Genomic DNA, 22,949 nt, shown 5'->3' with positions numbered 1-22,949 from the left:
CGACCTCCCTGAATATAGACTAAAAGAGCATAATACTTGCTTCTGGTTTTCAATAATTGCTTCATATAAGCCATGAATTTGCTGTTTATGTAAATGTGTTTAATTTGTTCCACTAAGCAGCATAGTAACACTTTTATAACTACCTAAATTAATTGAGGGGGAAATCCAGTTTCTTTAGAAAAATTGAGCATATTTGATCATGAAATCAGTAAGTGGAAAAAAACTTACCCATGAATGGCTTCTTTACAGTTACTTTTCAGCTCATTTCCAGTTAGTACTTTTAAGACTGGCTTACGGTATTTGTCCAGCTTCCCATTCTAGCAAAGGATTTTAGGAATTTGAAATGCAAGTGTTTTCAAATAATATGCTCTCGGCTTCTAAAGCTGTGCCAGTTGACCCAGGACTACTGAAGACCAAGAAAGGAAGGAAGAGGAGAAGAAAAGTGAAGGAATGGAGGAGGATTGTGACAAGACCAACTATTTCTTTTGCAGTTACTTGTTCTCATCAGATTTTAAGAGCTGTCTTTTGGATGGATGGATGTCTGACCGTTTTAAAGAGGCAAAATACTCATCTTCAGATTCATCATAAGACATGTAGAACATTTTTAGTGTGGGCAATGGATTTTTGCCAGCTCAATACAGTGATGTACACAAACACCTATAGTATTGAGGAAGTAAGGACTGTCAACACAGAAGAAAGTATTTAAGCTACTGTACAATAATAAAGTAACTATCAACAGGCTGCAGAAGCAGCAATAGACTCTAAATTTGAACAGAGAAATGCTCAAATGAATAAGTAGCTCCTAAGATACTGTTGCAATGGGAGTTGTAGAAGAAATCTGGTACAGTTAGGAGACTAATAGGAAAGACCACTTGGAAAGAAATGTACTCAAAACCATTATAAAGGTGAGCAGCATACTGTGCTCAGAACAACGCTGAAAATAGCATGTTCATCTCCGCAGTATTACTAACACTTGTCATTCCTGCAGTTGAGTTATCTTTTGGGCAGCCAGCTCAGGAACATAAGTTACTACAAGACAAGCAAGAGTGAGAACTTGTCTTGTTAGTTACTGTGCAGAAATATCCTTGTGCACCCCTTTACTCTTCTTTTAAACAAAGTTGCTTGCTTGAGTTTCATTGAGGGGTAAGCTATCTTGCATTAGTCATGTAGCAGTCAGACTGCTGCTGGTACCTGAACTAGCTAGTTCGGATATGACTGCAGTAGACCTACTTACTGTGACATTTTGAGGCCATCCCTGTTTGTAGTGGTTTAAAATTCCATGAACTTTCATACAACTGCCATTGAAAACTTTGATGTTCTGTCCAGATGTATAATTGAAAACTTACATTATACCTAAGCTATTTACCTTGTTTTAGTTAAATTTCCTTCCCTAAATTACTGTTGGTTTGTTTGCCATTTACCTGGAGTTGCCTTTCCATTCCATCCCAAGAGGACTTGCAGCCCAATCCACTTTAAGTAAACACTGTGTTCATTGGAGAGACATTTTTGCAAAGCTTTGATATGGACTGTATATAAATGTAATGTGCTAGAAACTCATAGAAATGACTAGAAGTCTTTCTAGAGTGTTTTTCCTAAAATTCTTGAGTTTTATAAATCACTTTTGGGAATATTCACTAGTGTTATGATCAACTGTTAAGTTGATTTGTTTCCATTATGATTGTGATTGTAATGTTTTAAATATGGGGATTTAGTTTACACATATATTACAGAAATGTTTAGGAACAGCAAAGCACTTTTCACAGTTCCTTGAACCTATTAAAGAAGTTGGTTGCAATTTAAACAATAACCCCGCCCCCCTACCCCCCGGTATAAATCTCTTAATTTATATTAAAAAAAATTATATTTAACATTTTGAAGGTCACTTATGAATCAGAGCAACTGTAGATAAATTGTAGCATTTACCAAGAGCTTACTTTGTGAATAGACCTTTTTAGAATAGCATGCAACAAATACTTATTGCACTTCTTAACAGGATGATGAATCATTTAACTTGCATAATAGCAACAGTGCTCATCATGAGAGGGACATAAACCGAAATTTTGAAAATGAAATTCCACAAGAAAATGGAAATGCTTCGGTGACCTCTCAGCAAATCATTCGGTCTTCAGCTTTCCCACAGGCAGATGTCCTTTCGAGCTCACTTGAGGCAGAACATAGGTAAGTAATATTTATTTTAGTATTGGTGATGGGACACCCTGTCCTGAATTTAGAATTGTGTTATGTACGTACTTATTCACATACTGAAGTGACTTAAAACTGAAGATCTGTTCAGGAGGCTTTGCACTTAATTTTTAAAATTCTCAAGAATGATTCCTAATTTAACAGTTTTTAGCAATTGGGACAGTGTTATGAAATAGATTTCCTTTGCTTGTGCTAAAACTCTTTCACTGTCAGTTTTAGAAAGGGTGTGCCTGTGTGTCTATTTTAAACTAGATGAGATTTAATCTGTTTTTGCATGGAATGCAATACAAATAGCTTGCTTTCAATAAAAGATGTCTCTAGCATATGAATATTTAGAATAGGCATTTGAAATGCACAGCACAGTTATGTCTCAGATTAATATGTACGTACAAACTTGGTATTCTGTTTTAATCTCTTGAAAATAAAACACAGTTCAGTTAGCGATGTGAATGGTTAAACATTTAACCATTCACATCCCTAACTGGTAATATCTTACCAGTTACCTTTTTAGCATGGGGTGGGGAGCAATCCAGTGGAGAAGGGAGAAGTGGCTCTAGGAAGGCCCCTGCCATATGGTGGGGAGGCTGCAAGCAGCTGCGTTGGGGTGTACAGAGCCTTGGCCTGGCTTGTTGCTGGCAGCAGGTGCACAGGTGCCTTGAGGCAGATAGTAGGGGAGCCGTGGGGCTGGATCCTTCTTGTGGCAGCCCTGGCCTCTTTCCTGCCAGATGCTGGGGAAGGGGCAAGGAATGTGCTGCCACAAGAAGGATTGGGCCCCTCGTGGCTTTCCTGCTATCTGCCATGAGGTGTGTGTGCACCCACCAGCAGCAATGTACCAGATCAGGTCTCTGTGGACCATGGTGCAGCCGCTTATAATCCTAGCACTTGGGTTGCTGGGTGCTAGTAGCAGCAGCAGTCAAGGGGCTTCCCCAGCCCACTGCTGCTGCCTGTGGCTTCATGGGGACTGTGGTGGAGCTCACTGCTGCTGCCTGTGGCTGGCTCTGGTCCCTGGGCAGTTGAGTGCTGGCAGCAACAGCAGGTGTGGGGCTTTGCAAGTCTGCTGGTGCTGCTGGCCAATGCGTGACTGTCTGGGGCCACTGCTGGCAACAGCACTGAGCCCCACTACAGCCCCATAAAGTTCCATAAAGCTGCATGGAGCAGCAGCAGGCCAGGGGCTTTCCCAAGTGCATACAGGTGAGGGCCAGGTAGATGCATGTTTATCGGTTAACTCTTTAACATTAGGGCAGTTTAAACAAAGCACTTAATCATTATTTACATCCCTAACTTCAATTGAAGATGCCTTTTCTGACTCTTCATTTTAAGAAAAGAATTAATGGCAGATAAGGAAATGTGCATATAAAAAGTTTTTATTTTTTTTGCCTTTGTACACTAAGGCACAGGCCATTTTAAAAAAAAAAAAATCATTTTAGAAAGTGCATAACATCCAAAGGAATAAGATACTTAAATTTGTCTGACTTGAAGTTTTTTTAACCTAGTTATTTTTTAAATATGGGTAGTAAGTACTTGGTCATTGGCCCAACTAATAGGGTAAACAGAGAGAAAGTGATTTCTTAAAAGTATTGAACTTTGCTATTCCAGGTTGTCATACAAGTAATCTGAAGTAGTAACTAGTAGTAACTACATAAGCAAGTATGATGCTGGTGGGAGACCACATCTCCTGTGAGCAGTCTTGCAAGCAATGCTGATGTACAAAGCTGTATTTCACTAGCTGTCTGTGACTACTAAAGATATACAGCACTTCGCTTTCACACTTTATTGAATCACTGCAAGCTGCTAGAACCCAACCAGCAGTATTAATTTAATTGTACAGCTGCTGCTTTACAAAAGATAGGTGGCATCCTGCAGCAATTGCATTTTGTGTAGAATGTTTTTTGGCAATTCTGATGAAAGCAGTAGCAAGAGTAGCTTATTGGAAAACTAGCGTAGCATTTTCAGGCATTTTTGAAGTATAGGTTAATTTGATTGATGCTTCAATTTACAACAGAATGGTATTGGATTAGAGAGAGGATAATGGCTTTTACTGCAACTGTTCTGTAACAGTAATGCTCTTTCATTGCTAGAAGAAAATGCCAAAGCAAAATAATGAATAGCCCTTTTGAAAAAGGAAGATGCATTTATTTTGAAGTGCTGCAAGATAGCATGGTAAAATATTTAAAGAAGCACTAAACAAGAAAAGTTGTGGAACCATTTGTCAAAGGGCAGTTCATTTTATAAGAAGAATATATCTTGATGTGAAACTATGTATTAAGCAGAACACTGCATATTTCATATTTTAATATGCACAAAGATTGTTAGACCCATCTGAGCATCTACTTCAAGTACATTTGGGTACTGGGTCAAGTAGTGGTCTTATGTGTACTGTCCCACCTCCCTTTTCCCCTTGCCCATGCCAGGACCCATCTCTAGTGTTTAAATTGTTGGAGGCAGTTTTTCTTTGGAGGAGTTGCCTGCTTTCCTTCCATATAATTATTTTATCATGCCTTAACGTAAGTTTGAGCTACAGCATATTTTCCTTTTAAATGACTGGACTAATTTTCTGCCCTGTCTCCCTAAGTAGTCTGCTAATTTTCCTCTGGACAGGACATGGTGAGCAAGGAAAAGCTAAATTCTTAGGCTTGTAGTTGAACTACAATTACCAGCACTTTTAATTATCAAGTTGATATTGTGGGGGTATGCCTACCTTTTGACTCCGGTTCTGTTTTCTAGCTACTAGCATAATTTTAAACAACTGTTTGCTGCTTACATTTTTTTTTGTGCGACTGGTAATGTAGATGTTGGCCCTATAAGGATTCTAAAATATTATTTGTTTCTGAAAAGCAGGCTTGCCTTAGAGGTGTAATTCAAAATTATTCTTTAAAAGCCCCAGATCTTCTCAAATAGTTAAGTAATAGTTGATGATATCCAAACAATTAAGAACTAGGATATAGTCCTTTTCAGCATTTAAAAGGTCTTCGTCCCTAACAGTTCAAAGTCATGTCAGCTCTTTTTCTATCTGCCTCTTGCAAAAATTTCACTAAAAAGCATTATCCTACCAGTTCTGATCACGTATGACTTCAACCCTCTCCTGTTCCCTCCCTGCTTCCCTCCCATTCAAACCTCAAACCCATTTCTAGTTTGTTTCCAAGTCATTGGAAGCAGTCTGTTCTTTAGCAGACAGGCCTGCCTGCCTTGTAATGCTTTCATTTGAGCTATAGCATATTTTTTAGAAAGAGATTCGTATGGATTTTAATGTCTGCATTACTGTTGCTTTCCATCAATGTGTAATGATCCATGTAACAAGTGTGTTTGAAGGTGTATGTCTTTTTGTTCATCCCTAGTAACAGGAATTAGTTTCACTTTCAGATTCCACATGTTCTGTCATCTTGAGAAGGCAAATAACTTCACTAGTTTAATTACTCGTGGTCATTCTTCGTGACAGTTTTTCTGTTTCTAATTGGTTTCGGGCCCTTATACACCATGATGCTGCCTCTGCTACCTAGTAGTGCAAAATAACCACCAGTAAGTGTGTACTGTTGACTTCTTGTAGTCTTGAAGTTTCTTTATATTGATTGTGGCCTTTTCACACCAGATCAGCTGGCAAAAAATGCACTCGGGTTTGTGGAGTAAGCTTTTCAGTCTGATTTGATTCAGTTTCATCTGGTCTAATCATGAACTGAAAACAGTCCTAAGTTCATACCACATCACTGCTTATAGGTTTAGGACTGTTAATTTTACAGTTGTTTTTTGCTCATCTGCTCCATACAGTACATGTTCATTTATATGGTCACATTATTCTTGATATTTGGAGTTCTCTGCAGACTCCTGTGTAAATGTTCTGAGGCAAGGGCATCTTGGTTAGCCTTGTCTTGATTTTTTTTTTTTTTTTTCTCAGTCAAGCAGGGATACTGGGAAGGTGGCTTTTTCAGAAAAATGTTTCTCTCTGAGCAAGACTGAATCTTACAACAAAACATGGCTGTTGGTGTGATGGGCTTGCTTGCTTTGGTGGTTTTTAGATGGATTCTTCTCTGGGGTGTTTTTTTTGATAACATTGACATGTCAAAAAAGTATTGTGCAGGCCTGCTTGAGTAATGTAAACAGTAGATGCTTTTGCATCAAATGAAGAAAAGGATCCTTTCTCACTTTCTAATTTCAGGAGTATTGAGGGAGAACTTTTGCACACCACATCTAGCACAGGAATCATTGAAGGCATTAAAGTCGAGAGAGGCAGAATTTCTAAGCCATATAGACAGAGCAGCAGGAACTTGATGCATCTAAAAGGATTAACTTTTTTCAGTTCAGGAAATTTTGCTCTTTTAATACTGTTTTTAAAGAGTTACATATTCTGTCTCCTGGTAATAATACTAGAATCTGAACATTGAATCTGAATGTTGGTCTCTGTAAACTAGTAAACTTTGTTTCCAGTTGACTGTCCTGGTTGTAGATCTCTTCTCATCTCCTTGGTCTCTTGTTCCTAGTCTGCCTTTCTTTTCTCCAGAGCTCTGTAGAGGGACTATTTTACAGAAGCAGAGTTTTAGAATTTTCTATTGATTTTATTTTTTTTTCTTTTTAAGATTGTTGTAGCATTTTTTTTAAACTTATGTTCCAAGTGGCAAGGATGCTGTCTCATAAATAAAAAAGGCTTGCTTTTGATCTAGTCACAGGCAGGTTTTTGTAGGCATCTTTTCAGAGTGTTTGCACATTTTATCAGGCCTGTTTGGAGAGTAAAATCTGGTGCGAGGGGCTAAAAGACACCGATGTTAGAAGTGGGGAATACGTATCTGAAAAATGCATAGGGAAACTTTTGATCTTCAGTTATATTTTAATATTGTATTCCAAAGTTGCAAAAATAGGCCTTTAGCAGAGAGCAAGATTTCAGCTGAAAGACTTTCTGATGTTTCAGCTTCCATGTGCCTTCTAGATCAGGGGTGGGCAAAATATGGCCTGCAGGCTGGATCTGGCCTGCCAGGCCATTCTGTCCAGCATATGGGGCCCCTAAAAAATTTAGAGAATTAATTATTATCTGCATGTGGCTGCCTGTCAAAAATTAAGGCACTGGCAGCAGCAGGACACAGGGGGAGCCAGTGGTAGGACCCAGCGGCTGAGCAGCAAGGCCCACCTGGTCCCACCCTGCTCCCAGCCTCCAACTGGAAGCCTCTGTGGCTTCTGGCTTGGTGACCCTTTTGCTGTTCCCCACCCTCCTTCCATCTGAATAGAAATTCAGATAAGATAGGATGCAGTCAGCCCAAGCTGCGGGACCCAGGCTAGGCCTGGTGGTGTCAGCAGGGCCTGGTGAGGAGGAAGGGAGTGGGAGCAGAAGCTGCTGCGATCTTCTTGTGCTGGGCTGGGGTGGTCCCATGGTGCACCATGCAGCTTCAGCCATGAAGCAGGAAGTGGCAGCAGGCAGGGGAAGCGGTGGGCAAGCAGGCAGGAAACAGTGGTGGTGGGGGCTGGAAAACAGCAGTAGCAGTAGTGGATGGGAGGGAAAGTATGGAAATGGCAGGGGAGTGGTGGTGGCAGTTGGGAGCGCAGAGCCCGTGCTGGTGCCCAGGGTCCAGCAGGGGTAGGGTAGGGTGTCAGGAGTGCAGTGTCTGGGCGTGGGGTCTGCCTGGCTGCATTGCATGAGGCATGCATGCAGTCTGCGAGAGCCGCACGGGATGGAGCTGGCAGCCTGGCCCCATCTCGGTCTCATTGCTGCGCCGCGCTGCTCGCCTGTGCCGCCCCCCCCCCATCATATCCACCCCAACATATACCCCCTTAATGCCCACACACACTATATAGGAATAGGACTGTATTTTGAGCTATTATGCAATTGCCTCTAGATACACTATGCAAGCATGTACAAATCAGGACAAAAATATTTTAAAATAAAATTAAAATGATTTATAGTAGATGTTTTACTTTTAAGTATGTGATTTGAGGGGTTTTTTTTCCAGTTTCTAGATAGCAGCACCCTCCCTCCCAAAAAGAGTACTTCCAGGGTGAGGGGAGGGTTTTCTGGTGGCAAAAGTCAGGGGTTAGCTGGGGGACTTCCAGTCCCAAGATGGTGACCAAGGGGTGGGACTACCATTGCGGCCCTTGACAGCTCACCAAAACTCGTTAAGCAGCTCTCCAGCCACAATACTTGTCTGCCCCTGTGCTAGATGGACAAAAGTAAATCACTCCCTTGACAGAACCTAATGAAATATGCTTGCTTGTATGCCTGGTATTGTGCTTATGGATGTTGAAGCATGTACTTCAATAGACTGAAATGAGTGCCTTAAGGGCTATTTTAGCTGATCTGCAACTATTAGGTAAATTATGAAGAAAAATTCAATGTCTGAAATAAATTGCATAAATCTTCTGTTTTTTGGACTTTTTCTCTAGGTTGTTAAAGGAGATGGGTTGGCAGGAAGACAGTGAAAATGATGAAACTTGTGCTCCATTAACAGAGGATGAGATGAGGGAATTCCAGGTCATTAGTGAACAGGTGATACTAAAAGCTACCAACCAGTTATACCAGTGGTTCCCAAACTGGGTCACAACGGAAGTGGAGTCGCAACATCAGCGGATGGAGTCGCGGGGGTGTAGGACTGTGGGTTGGGAGTGAGGTTGCCATGCTAAGGAAATGGGGCCATAAACGGGGTCATGCCAAGGAAAAATTTGGGAAGCACTGAATTTATGCTCTTTAGGCCTAAACTATTTTTTATTTAATGTCAAACTACTACATTAAAGCTTTGAGAATTGGCTGCCAGAGACGGCTGATGTTCTGCAGTGAATGGGAATTAAAAAATGTTTATGGTTGAACAGGATGTAGGCATTTAAAAAAAACAAACCAAAAACACCTCCTCAATCTGGTAGCCTGTTTTAAAATCTTCCCTCATTCTGTAAAGGGTATGGGAGTGGGTACATAACAAATTCACATTGTGACTAATGTCCCACTTTTCAAGAGAAATTTTGTGCTTACAACTAAGTTTTGTCTAGTATGGCACTGGAGCTGTACAGAATTGTCGAGTCTCTAATCTTCCATCTATGAAAAGTGGATGTCCTTGTTTGTAGGCTTCTGTGCCCTTTAAAATTCTCTTAAACCTGGGTTTTCTGTGGCATCTGGAAGTTTAGAAAAACTATATCCATTGATCCTAAGGAAAAGGGGTGAAAAGTAAAGAAGCAAATCAAACACTTTGAAAACGTTTTTCTACTTTTGGTGTATATTCCTGATTGACAGGAATGAAACTTAAGTGTCCCATGGGTTGGTTAATCTCACAGTGTTACACAGTTTTGAAATGTCCTGTGACTAAGCATTATGTAGCACAGTTACTAGTCTTATTACACTGTTTGAATGTAATGCATATAAATACTTCAAGTACAAAAAAAGTTTGTATTACCATAATTCATTACTGCCAGCTTTTAGGCTGTGTCTTTTCATTTATGTATTTATTTATTTTTACATTTCAGCTGCAAAAAAATGGCCTTCGAAAAAATGGCATTCTGAAAAATGGCCTCATCTGTGACAAGTTCAGCCCCTGGAAAAACAGCACTTTCAAACCCACTCTTGAGAATGAGGATACTGAGACAAGCAGTAGTGACACATCAGATGATGATGATGTGTGAAGAATTCTCATCAGCTGAAGAAACTTGTCTGATCTCATGCAAATTTGGGGGTGGATTGTTTAAACACATCTAATTTATCTAGTAAAATACCCCACTTGAGGAAGAATTTTGGGACTTCTTTTTGAAGAAAACGAGGAATGTTGTGTTGGGCTGTGTTGAACATTACTATAATTTCTTTGTAAATGAATGTTGTAGAATGAGGACTTTGGTTGATCCAGCATTGACTCTCCATCACTGCAGCATTTCTGGCTAGCGATGTAACAAATGAGATTTTCTCATTTAATAAAAACAAGAATTGTGTAATGTTTTGCAAAGCTTCTGTTTTAAAATGTTCAAGACTCTTAAGAAAAAGGGCAACTTGACACAGTGCTTTGCTTTCCAAATAATTTCTTTTTTACAGTGGAAAGTCTCAAGTCAATTTTGGATGCAAAAAAAGGAGCAATGTAGCATGTTGGCTAAAATGAGCAAAGTGCACAAAACCTTTTTTCCTCAGTTGAGTTGTATTTTTTTTTTCTTTTTTTTAACATACTTGCTCTTTAGCCATTTGTAGTATGCTCATTGTTATGGTAAGACTACTGCCACAGTTCCAAATTTATAGACCTGACCTTAAATCGAGAGCTTTATTTGAGTGTTGCAAGACCTGAGCTACTCGCAGTGGACACTAGCAAATTCTTGTGGGGAAAATAAGCATTTTGCTAAACTTACTCACATGCAGAAATACTGACTGGAACCAGTCCACTACATGGAAAATAAACTGGATGTACAGAATGTGCATTTCATATGAACCTGTTACTGTTTTTGTTTACATTTTATTAAATACAAATGTCCTTTGGCACTAGTAGCTGCCTTTCAAGCACTGAGAAGGAAATCATTGCCAGTCCTTGTATTGAATGCTGTGGAAACTTCATCTGCTGATTTCAACTGCAATAAGCAGTTCTTCGGTAGCTCTGTTTAAAATTCCTGTAACTTCATAATTGCACCTTTTTAAACAACTGCAATATTTATTATGTTTGTTTCGTTACTGAAGATAACTTGACTGACAATACGAGCACCATATTACAGGTTTATTTGGTTTTGTTTTTAGCTCTTTTACGTAAGTTTCATTGAGGTTGTACAACCTATTGTATTTTTTTGATTCTCAGTGATAGTTTTGTTCTTTCCTAATGAAGGTCTTTCTAGGCATTCTCCCCCTCATCTAGTAGGAATTACTTTTAAGTGCTCTTTTGTCTGATTTGAGACTTGCATTGACAATTGTAAAGTACAGATTTTAACATATATTTAGTTCTTGGGTGGGAAGGGAAAACTGAAGTGAACATTGAGTACAAAGGGTAAAAAGTGGCTAAATGAATAATGCTTATCTACTGCAAATCTGGGGGTGTTTTTGTTTGTTTGTTTGTTGTTTTTTTATGTGGTGTAGTTAATTTGAGTACAGAGGAGCTATAAGAATGTTATGCTTTTTTGTCTAGCTATAGAGGATAAAGAAATATTCTTTTTTTTTTTTAATATGGAATATACCCCCTTCTTTGATAACTAAGGATGCAGATCTGTGACATGTTTACTTCAGGGCATACTGACTTCATTCCCTAGTCAAGTGGAAGGGAGATGTGGCATGCAGTTTTATGGTGGAATAAGCCTCTCTTGGGCAGTAAAATGGAAAAACTGTAATATCTAATCCCTTGGTGATGGCCTATATGGGAAGGGTTCTGCATCCCTTCCTTAGTCAGTTTTATACCTGGTTTGCTTTTGTTTTCAAAGCAAACTGGCACCCTCGCACTTAGGGCCAGGCACCATAATTGAACGTACTACGGATGGCCAGCTTTAGCAAGCTGACTTATATGTTGTAAAATCAAAGGTAGATTACTCCATAGTATCTCATATGTCTACACCCTTAATCTGGTGTATAGTGCCTCTCTCCATGCTCTCTGCCCCCTTTGTGACAGCTCTCCTTCCATCGAGGTTTTCTACAGTTTGTACAACGTAACCCAGGCAAGCAGATATGTACTTCCTGTGTCTTTGCTTCTGCAAACCTAGAATCATAAAAAAGTAGGGCTGAAAAGGGCTTCAGGAGGACATCTTTTCCACCCTCCACTCAAGGCAGGGAAATTCCTTTCTAAACCATCCCTGTCAAGTATCTTCCTAAAACATTCCCTGCTCTTAAAAGCATCTAAGGATGGATGTTGCATAAGCTCTCCGGGTAGCCTGTTCAAGTGCTTGACTACTTGTAGTGAGAAAGATCTACTATCCAACCACCACTTCCCTGGCTGCAGCAAGGAACACTGTTCCATTTCTGTCCCTTCAGCCACAGAGACAGAGAGTAGTCTGTCATCATCATAACCACTTTTCACTTATTTAATCCCTCTTCAGTCTTTTCTCCAGGTTAAAGAATCCCAGTACTTTCAGCCTTTTCTCAAGTCATATTTCACAGGCCTTCTAATAATTTCTGTTGCTTCTTGTTGGATTCTGAGTTGTCCATGTTTTTCTTGAAATGTGGGGCCCAAAACTGGACACACTACTTCAGGTGAGGATGTGCCAGTGCTGAATAGAGCAGAATTACTTTAACTGGGAAATGCTGTTCTTATGACTACAGTCCAGTATGCTGAGTGACCAATCCTTAGTTACACTAAATGGGGTCATTAATTCCAATTAAGGTTCAGTTTGGTAAAAGGGGTGGGGGCCTGCTCTCATCAGATTCTTGCTCTGCAGCCTGGCTCTAACCTGAGAGTAGGTAGTTAATTAATGAATTGATCACAACAACTCCAGATGGAGGGGTAATAACAATGTATTAACAGGTCAACAACAAGGCAAAACAACCGTCAAAATCAACTGCAGTACACTATCAATGCAATATCAAAAGCAACAGTGACAACAGAGGGTGCTAGAGAGCACTGTCCAGATCATCCACTCTCCGTGCTTGCTGCTGCTGCACCTGCACCTCGCACTGACTCACCACAGAGATCAGTCCCCTGGACCCTCACTCTGCACACAGTCACCATGCACATGTGCATGTGCAGCCACCAATGCAGAGGAGACTGGCTACTCTGAGCCCTTGCTCACGCTGCGTCCAATCAATGCTTACGTTCTCAGACTCCCCCCTCGGAGTCCTGCCTGCTCCTCCAGTCAGCGCACACCATCCCAACAGGCAGTCCCTGCAATGCAGGCATTCCTCGTTCAAACCTTTGTGAACCCAATCAATCCATAATCCTATTTGCACACCCAACCTCAGGTGCAGGCTCTTTTATAACTTTCACTCCATAGACACCTGTCAGTCATTCATGCAGGCAATCACATGTCTGTGCTTGTTTGTCTGCACATGACATGCAGCTGTATTGCTTGGGTAAATGTAACGTTTGCCTCAAACTTCCTGCCAAAACAAGTTATGTACCGTGGCCCTAACGGCATGCTCAGCACCTCCCAGCAGGTCAGAAGTTCACCATTTCTGTAGTCTTCTGCCAACACTGACATGGCCATGGTACAAACCTTTTAAGCTATAGGAGTTTCCACCATACTTCTTATTAGTCTGTTTTTTAAAATTAACATTTTGAAAGAGATGAGTAGGTCTACATAAACATGCAAGTAATTCAAACAGGAATTTCTGCTTTTAGATGCTGAACCTCTCCATTTCTTGTTTTGTACAGTTGGAAGTATTTACAGTTCTGAATTTCTTTCTTTTTGAGAGTGACTGCCTTATTTAGCTCCCTTTTTAGATGATTGGTGATGCCTCCATACAACTTAGGACTTGTGCACAAGTCCTTTGACCAGTGTCAGGGTGCCAGAGCAGGCTTGGGCTCTCCCTGCTTGGCTGCTCACCCACTCTGTATCTGGCTCCTTCTTCAAGGAGCAACCCCAGTAATTAACTATTTTGTTTTTTAAATTGGGTGCTGCTCAATTGACAAAAGTTATAGAGGCAATGCCTCAAGTCTGAAAAGGTTGAGAGCCAGCCGCTGTGTTAGACAAACTGGACTGTATCTTGGTAGATACGTAGTTGGGACCTGCTGCTGTGGTTCAGTGGTAGAATCCTTATCCGTCATGCAAGAGGCCCAGGTTTGATTCCTGGACATGCATATAACTACAGCCATTGAGGCTACCTAATGTCCAGACTTGGTCTGACCTTTGGAGACCATCTCAATGGTCTAAAGGTGGGTGGAAGGTCTGGGCAGCCTCCATTCCTCCATACTCCTGCCAGGTGTAGGTGTTGAAGGTCCTGGTGACCTGATGCATATACCATGATCCAGAGGATCAACAGTTGCCTACTACTGGCTAGTTGGGATATAATTATGTTAGTATAGATGCGTATGTGCATAGGTTGGCAAATTGTTCAGAGTAAATGGCTAGAATTATATCCATTCTAGGTTGTGCTGATTTTTAGCTATAACATTTAAACAGCTGTATTTAAATGAGTGCAAAAATAGTGTGTAGCTCAACCCTTAGTGTGCTTGATGAAGGTGAAAGGGCATTAGCTGAACCGGGTGCAGAGAGCAAATGGAAAACCAATTGTACTTTTCCTGCCATATTCAAAAGTGGCAGCAGCTTCTGAATGGCAAACCTAGCTGTAAGATGCACTCATGCAATTGTATTGCTTAACTAGTCTGCTTCCAAAGTGGACTAAGTTAAACCATATCAAGGCACAGTCTCTGAATAAGCATGTTCATACAGCAAGCTATTACAGATCCAACATATTTCCACCTAGTTAAGTCCTTGATTTATATTTAATGCTTAAGCATTTCGAATGAATTACTAGTTTCATTCTTGAACATCAGTAATTTTCTGTGGAAATATATGGATAGTCCAGGTAATCTGGAAACCAAGAGTTCAGTTTTATTTGTGAACTCTTGTTTGCAGCTGCTGAAAACGTATGGTTCTGTTTGTAGCTAGAACTGGTAGCACTGCCTATAGTTAAGAATGGCAAACATATAAACTCAAGAGTGTGTCAGGCAAAGTTTGCCAAGGCTGAAATTTCTCAGAGAGTCTGCCTCAAGTGAATTTTTAATCTCATAGGCAAGGCTTATAGGGAGGAGTTATAGGTTGAGGAAGTCGGGACACAGGGAGACATTTTTTGCAACTATCTATAGTTGGTCTAATAAAAGATATCACCTCTACCACATTGACTGCTAATGTTTTGCAAAGCATTCTCATAGAAATGCCAATGAGGAGAAGAATATTTCTGCTTTTAGTGCAATGCTCAGGTGGTGTGTGTGTTAAAATAAGGTCCAGCAGCCATATACGTTAAATGGGGAGAGGTAGTTAGCCATGTTAGCCTGAGGTCGGGCAGAAGGCAAGATAGCTCTGCACCTTAGATTAACTTGAATCAGAGATGCATAGTAGGGGGTGTGTGAAGCAGGCCCTATTCAATTCGGATTCAGATTCGGCCCAAATTGGGGACAGTGATTCGATTTGTTGTTTCGGATCGCTGTCCCTGATTTGATTCGGCCGAATCCGAATCTGAAGATTTGAAGCTGATTCGGAGAATCAGTGATTCAGACATAGACACAGCTTTAAAAGTCTTTTTCTACGTACCTCAAGGTACCAGCATAGCTTGTGGATGCTGGGGTGGATGGAGCGTCCCACAGGAGTGTGGGAGGATCCTCCACATGCTTGGTGGAGAACCTGGAAGTGGACTGGAAGTACTCGAATCGGGGACCGAAGCTTCACACAGCCCTGAGGCAGTTTTGTGAACAGCCATTCACCTTACCAGATGTTATGAAAGGACATGCAGACAGCAGCAGGCTATCGAGTAGGTGTGCTTTAAATACAGAAGGGGTGGGGAAGCTGGTAGGAAGGAGAGGGCACTGCTGGGAGGCAGAGGGAATTGGAGAAAACAACAATATAATAAATTCATAAGGCAATGATTCTCATCTCAGGTGCCAAGGCCTCTAGGGTGCTGCAAGATCTTTTGGAGGGTTCTGTGAGGTATGTGGAGAAATGGCAAGCTTAGGTTCCTCCCTGCCTGGCTACTGCCTCAGACGGCCTGGCCCCTCTGCAAAGGGGTGAGCACTGTAGTAACTAAATTGAATTTTGAAATAGGGTGCTTAGAAACAGCATGGCCGAGGCCAACGCAGGACTGGGGTCTGACGCAGGTGTTGAACAGGGCCCAATCCCTTTGAGTGGGGCCAGCCTAGCCGAGGCTTAGAAATTTGGTGGCATGGAAGCAGTGACAACATGGGGAGACCTATGGGTTGGATCTGGCTTATGGGAAGGGGTTGATCACCCTGGCAGCTTATGGTGGTCAGACCTGTAGCTGAAAGAGAGGTCACAGCTTTCTCACTAGATGGAGTTGGTAGAAGGAGATCCAGGTATACCACAAGATCCAGGAGCACCCCAAGGCTGTGATCTTGACTGATGGGGACATGCTGACCCCCATCAATGATAGGTGTTCAATCACCTGAGTCATGCAGACTGTCTGCCACTATCATCTATCTCATCTGGATTTAGCTTCAGTTGCTTCACCCTCATCCAATTCCCAACTGTAGCTAGGCACTGGGAAAAGAGGGGGAGTGTAGGGCCCAGATGGGGTGAGAAAGAGACAGAGCTGGGTCTTCTAAGCATACTGATGACACAGCACTCCAAATCTCTATATGATTTTGCCCAGCATCTTCATGTACACATTGAACAGGAGTGGCAGAATGGAGCCCTGAGGGACCCTATAGTTAAAGTTCTTTTAAAGGCATTTATTTGGGCAGGAAGGTCATGTGCATGTCTGCATAAATGTATGCACAATCAAAACACTCACAAATTTTAGATTTTACATACCGTTTTTTGTGTGTTGGAGGAACACTTGAATTCAGTATTGGCAAGTGTTGGGATTCAGTAGACCAAGTCACTAATTTAGCTGAAAAACTTTTTATTAAAAGTGAAAGAGCATCAGTGTATAGATCAGGGCTGTATTCAGTTGTGGTCTCCAGACTCCCACCCAGCTGTTGCTGCCTCCATTGTTCTGGCTATAGAAGTAGCTGGGGTCTCAGGGTTCCCCCGTCTCTGTCCCAGGGAATAATGCAGTGTAATGTGGTACAGCCCACAGTGCTGAGGGAGCCCACGGCACTGGGCATCTGAGGGGTGTGATGCATGGGGGGGAAAAGGGGGAGCAGAGCTTAAGGCTAGAGAACGTAGGGTGAAACGGCACCTAGGCATGTGTGTTGTGGGGGGCACCTGTATATGTGGTACAGCAGAGGGGTAGGAGATGATGTGGCTCCATGCACTGGGTTGCTCCATGGCTGCATTTGGCTGACCCCAGGGGGTCACTGTGGCTGTAGCTGGCATGCCAACCCTATGCTGGAGCCAACTCCATCTGTGGGATCCAGCCCTATAGGATGAATGATATGGTCTGCATGTAGCCCGCAAGTTGTTTACTCATGGCTCATGAGATCCTGCCATCATTACCACCCTGGCTCCCCCCACAGAAGTCTGGGTGCCTCTCTGCCCCCACTGTTACAGTCATCATCTCTCCATACCCTGCTCCTGATGCCTTGCTGTCACTATCTCTTCTCCCCTCTGCCCCACATTGCTAGTCTCCAACCCTGTCTCCCCCCCCCCCCAGTTTCCACTTCCTACCACAGCTTGGGGGCCATGTGGCATAGCCTAGGGCCACTCAAAAATTAAACAGCCCTGCTCTAGTGTTTTACTGTGTAGCTTTACCCATGCAGTGGGAATTGATGAGAACCACTTCCACATAGTGAGCCCTGGTAATGTCTCCGATGGCCAAGAGCTTGCAAATCAAAAATGCTAAAGCGTACAAAAATAAAGATATGGAAACAAATAAAATTCTTAATTGCTGTATCTTCTCGGAGACAAGAGGCCCTTGCCTTATCCAGCTTAATGTTCAAGGCCTGACTTGAGCCAAGTGTGAAATAATCCAGCATGTGACCTAACAGCACTCTGCCCTAGGGATCCTAATCCAGGAAACCTACTCAACTGATGATAAGAACCTCCACAGCCTGGCTTTCACCTTGGTTTCACCTGCACTCCACCATCCACACTATGGCATTGCTACATTGCCAAAACCTGTCACATCCAGACTAAAGCCACTTCTCCCTGCCGCAATCGACTCTTGGATCGCAGTATTCATTGATGGTGTAACTATGGTCAATGTGTATAAACCACCTTAAACACCCTTCACTAACATCCCTATATACCCCCACCCAACGATTTACTCTGGAAATTTCAACTGCCAGCGCTTGGAGTGGGGCTGCCAAACATGACTCTACATGGCAAAGCCCTGGTAGACTGGGCATCTTTGGTGGGACTCACTTTGCTCTATGACTCCAAGCAACATGGTTTCTTTTACTCAACCAGATGAAAAACTGATACCAACCCTGACCTGGCCTTCACAAGTGCAACAACCTCCTCTACTTCTCCTACCGTCAGAGTGGTGATCGGCAACTTCCCCCATTTATAGCACCGATCATCTTTAATTAAGCGTCCAGCACTTATACAACTCACATCAAGCTTACCACATCATGTTGGAACTTCAGTAAAGCTAATGGGCAAATTCAGAACAGATTTTGCCAAACTTATCACCTCCCTACTGGAACCAACCAACTCTAATGCCAATAAGACCTATGAAACCCTGTGCTTTCTAATCATTCAGACTGTCAAAGGCAGCATCCTTCACAGCTTTTGAAAATCCTACATCCCTGGGTGGGACAACAAATGCGATAAATTAGCCAATCAACACCAGTCTGCTACCAGGCCTGAAGAAACCCATGATGCTGCCACAGCAGTCCTTCATCACCTCAATAAACAGAGACAAGATAAATGGATCCAAACCACTCAAAAATAAACTTCACCAACTTAAGCAGGAAAGCCTGGTCCACTATCAACCACTTAAATGGCCTTTCTAGACAATCCCCAAAAGCCCCAGTAAAGGCCATTGACATTGCCAGATGTTTTATCAACAACAGAAAATTCTCAAAACTAGACAGAAACTTCTCCTGCATGGTAAATGCAAAATTGAAAGAGGCCTGGTACTCTCCCTCAGTAGACTCAAATCTCTGCCTCAGCTTTGACCTCAAAGAGATGATGGAGGCTATCGGCACCCTCAAGGCTGGAAAGTCCCCAGGCCCAAACAACCTCCATCCAGAATTTTTCATCCAATTCAGTGACCCCATTTTCTCCTAGCTCCAATGCTTTTTCTCCCATTACCTAAACAGCCTTAAAATCCCCAAAATCTGGTGGCATGCCAAAGTTGTCACCATCCTTAAACCACATAAACTACCAAAAGACACAGGTAGCTATAGACTGCTAATCAGTCTTCTCTCAGTGGGATTTATTAAACTCACGGAGAGACTTCTCTACAATTGCCTGTATCCCATCACTGATCCCCAGCTCCCAGAGGAACAGGCTGGCTTCTGTCAGGGCTGGCCAGGTCTTCCACTTCACTGCAGACATCGAAGCAGCTTTTGAAGAAGGGCAGAAGTGTGGAGCAGTCTTTGTAGACTTATCGGCAGCCTATGACACAGTATGGCAACGAGGCCTCACTCTGAAGCTCCTTTACAAAATCCCCAACAAACATATGGTCCACTTTCTGCAAGAACTCATCTTCAACCGTTACTTCACTCTTCATTTTGGAAAAGACACATCCAACAGGTGCCCTTTGAAAAAGTGTGCGCCTCAGGGATCCGTCCTAACACCCTTGCCCTTCAATATCTGTACCTCAGACTTGCCCCACACAACATCCAAAAAATACATACAAGCAGACAACATCACCTTAATGATCACAGGAAAAAACTTCAAGAATTTGGAGCAAAGTCTGACAAAGGACCTCACTACAATGAGCGCTTACTTTAAGAACTGGAGACTCAAACTAAACATCATGAAGACCATCAGTAGCACCTTCCACCTTGCCAAAACAACATTGAATGTCAAGTATGGAATAGATTTCATCTCTTTCAAAAGCCACCGAAGTACCCTGGACTGCCCCTCACCTACAAGACGCACCTTACCCAACTGGCAGCCAAAGTAGAAGCTTGCAACAACCTGATCTATCGACTATCTGGCCTCAGATGGAGAGTTAACCCCACTGTACTTTGGACACCCACCCTGGCACTGGCATACTCAACAGCTGAATACTGTCCCAGTGTGATGCAGAAGTGCTCACACACAAAGTCAACAGGGCACTTAACAATAGCATGTGGCTCATATCTGGCTGCATCTGCTTTACCCCTACATCGCACATCCCACTTGTCAGCAGTATTGCTCTCCCCGACATCTGCCAAAAGCAGCAATGCCTCCACTTCCTTCGCCATGCTGAACTAGACCATAAGTACTTGGAGGATAAAAAGGTGATTAGGATTAATCAGCATGGATTCACCAGGGGCAAGTCATACCTGACCAATCTGATTGCCTCCTATGGTGACATGACTGGTTCTGTGGATGCGGGGAGATGGGTGGATGTCGTGTACCTTGATTTTAGCAAGGCTTTTGATATGGTCTCCCACAACATTCTTGCAGGCAAGCTAAGGAAGTATGTGCTGGATGAATGGACCGTAAGGTGGATAGAAAACTGGATGGGGCATCAGGCTCAGAGAGTAGTAATCAATGGCTTGATGTCTCGTTGTTAATTGGTATCAAGTGGAGTGCCACAGGGGTTGGTCCTGGGGCCAGCTTTGTTCAATGTCTTCATCGATGACCTGGAAGATGGCATAAAGTGCACCCTCAGCAAGTTTGCAGATGACACCAAGCTGGGGGGAGTAATAGATATGCTGTAGGGTAGGGCTAGGACTCAAAGTGACCTAGACAAATTGGACAATTGGGCCAAAAGGAATCTCATGAGGTTCAACAAGGACACGTGCAAAGTTCTGCACTTAGGGGGGAAAATCCCATGCACCAGTCCAGGCTGGGGGCTGACTGGCTGGACAGCAGCTGTGCAGAAAAGGACCTGGGGGTTACAGTGAACAAAAAGCTGAATATGAGCCAGCACTGTGCCTTTGTTGCAAAGAAGGTTAACAGCAGGCTGGGTTGCATTGGTTGGTGTGTTGTCAGCAGGTCGAAGAAAGTAATTATTCCCCTCTATTCAGCACTGGTGAGACCATACTGTGTACTGTGTTCAGTTTGCCCCCCCCCCCACTACTGAAAGGATGTGGACAAATTGGAGAGAGTCCAGTGGAGGGAAACAAAAATGGTGAGGGGTCTGGGGGACATGACTTATGAGGACAGACTGAGGGAACTGGGCTTATTTAGTCTAGAGAATCGGAGACTGAGGGGACTAACAGCAGCCTTCAACTACCTGAAGCGTGGTTCGAAAGAGGATGGAGCTACACTGTTCTCAGTGGTGACAGATGACAGAACAAGGAGCAATGGTCTCAAGTTGCAGCAGGAGAAGTTTAGGTTAGATATTAGGAAAAACTCTCACTGGGAGGATAGTAAAACACTGAAACAAGTTACTCAGAGAGGTGGTGGAAACTCCATCCTTGGAGGTTTTCAAAACCCAGCTAGACAAAGCTTTGGCTGGGATGATCTATTTGAGATCTAGTCAGATCAAGGAGTTGCAGAATCATGCTGCAGCTTCTTTTGCCCAGGTAAAGAAAAGGTTTTTCTTAGCTGGTTTTGTTCTTTTTCAATAATCTCCTACCTTTCTGGGCTGCCTGCTTTCTTCACTTTATTCAGAACCAGCCTGCAGATACTTATCTTTTATCAGGAGCATTACTTCCTATAAAGCTAGTTCCTGTATTGCATTTGAGGAAAGGGTGTGTGGCATACCACACACACACACGCTTGCACGCAAACCCTTTCCCAAAAAATTAGCCCTCCAAAATTGAGGTTCATGTTTTAGGCAGGGACACTGGTTTCTGCTTGGGAATAGAAGCATAGAAGCACTAACTGCTCTGTCTTTTCCTCCCTCCTTCTCTCCAGTCAGCATTCATGAGGGCTGAAGTCCAGTTAACCCTTTTGCATCTACTGCCAAATTGGCAGGAGGTGTTGCTAGAAGCAGCCAGTGAGCTGCCCTATGTAGTCAGCATTCAGCAAGGATTCTCAGAATCTTATTTTCTTCATTCTGCCTTCCCCAAAAAAGATTCATATCTTATTTGGGTGTATGTAGTATGTGAGAAAATATAGCATTTCTTTCTCTGTTTCCTTCTTTTTCTTTCTAGCTCCAGAGCCATCTGGGCCTTGTTTTAAGAACTGATGAGAGCCAACAGGGATCACTCTAACAGGGTTTCTTATCTCATTAGCACTTTAACCCCTTTTACTTTTTTGACTTGCAGCATTGTCCTGTGGAATTTTAAGTTATGTTTACGAAACAGCGTATAGCTAACATAATACTATCCCTTATGTAAACTGCATTACCTTTGTCACATGCTGAAAGTCACAATGTTCACTTTGTCATAAGATTTGTTTTATACTAAAATGGCGTATGGCATACGCCATTTTAGTCATTTTAACTGGCTTAATTCCTACAGCTAGGCTCTCGACAGTTCCTGCTATTGAGCAGAGGTGTTATGTTCCTGCTGGAATTGTTTCCAGCTGTTTAAAGAGGGAGGGGGCAAGAGTAAGATACAAAAGTGAAGTAGAAAAAGCTAAATCTAGAACTGTCCCTGCCTGAATGTGGAACGTGCTTCAAAACCAGATGCTTTTGAAACTGCTTGTGAAGAGAGCTAAAATGAGTAAGCTCCTGACAAGCTGGGTCAGAACAGCCAAAAAAAGGAGAGCTGTTTATAAATATGAGATGCATTTTACTGCAACTCTGTGTCAGTCATGCTTACTTAGCATTGGCACTATGCATGATTTAAGCTATACTGCACATACTCCTCATTTGTTTTGTTCTGTTACTTTGAACAGCTCTTGTTTCTAGTAAGACCTCTTGATGCTTCTGACTGAGACACAGGTGTGTCAAGCAAGGAGGTGAACCAGTTTTTCATTTCCCAGATGAGCCAATTTTGGAGTGGTGGCTGAAGATTTCCCCACTTTGAATTCTCTGTCAGCTGGACATGGATGACAAGGTCTTCACTTGTCAGGTGTATCGCTTATAGGGCAGCCTGGACACATGGTAAAGGATTAATGATTATAATGAGAGCGTAAGGTGTAAAAAGGTGATAGAGATGGTTGAAGGTGTTGCTGTAATAGTCAAATAAGAGAACATAATTTTTTAGAGGGCCATAATAATACAGGCAGGGAAGAGTTCGGAGACTTTAAAGAAACAGCAGCTCATATTGCTGAGCCAGAGTGCTCAG

General features: G+C 42.5%; 1 protein-coding gene across 1 annotated transcript in view; it reads left to right on the top strand.

Annotated features, from left to right (window-relative positions):
* Positions 1–10,642, top strand: part of GPBP1 (GC-rich promoter binding protein 1) — a 56,462-nt gene extending 45,820 nt beyond the window's left edge. The window contains exons 11-13 of the mRNA XM_014594067.3: positions 1,994–2,178; positions 8,563–8,665; positions 9,631–10,642. Of these exons, the coding sequence (XP_014449553.1) occupies positions 1,994–2,178; positions 8,563–8,665; positions 9,631–9,786 (444 nt within the window). The 3' untranslated portion in view covers positions 9,787–10,642. The remainder of the gene's footprint in view (positions 1–1,993; positions 2,179–8,562; positions 8,666–9,630) is intronic.
* The last annotated feature ends 12,307 nt before the right edge of the window (positions 10,643–22,949 follow it).

Source organism: Alligator mississippiensis, chromosome 3, assembly GCF_030867095.1.
Source record: "Alligator mississippiensis isolate rAllMis1 chromosome 3, rAllMis1, whole genome shotgun sequence".
Taxonomy (NCBI): domain Eukaryota; kingdom Metazoa; phylum Chordata; order Crocodylia; family Alligatoridae; genus Alligator; species Alligator mississippiensis.
The sequence above is the reverse complement of the archived record's forward strand: the minus strand, read 5'-3'. Positions and strand labels throughout refer to the sequence as shown.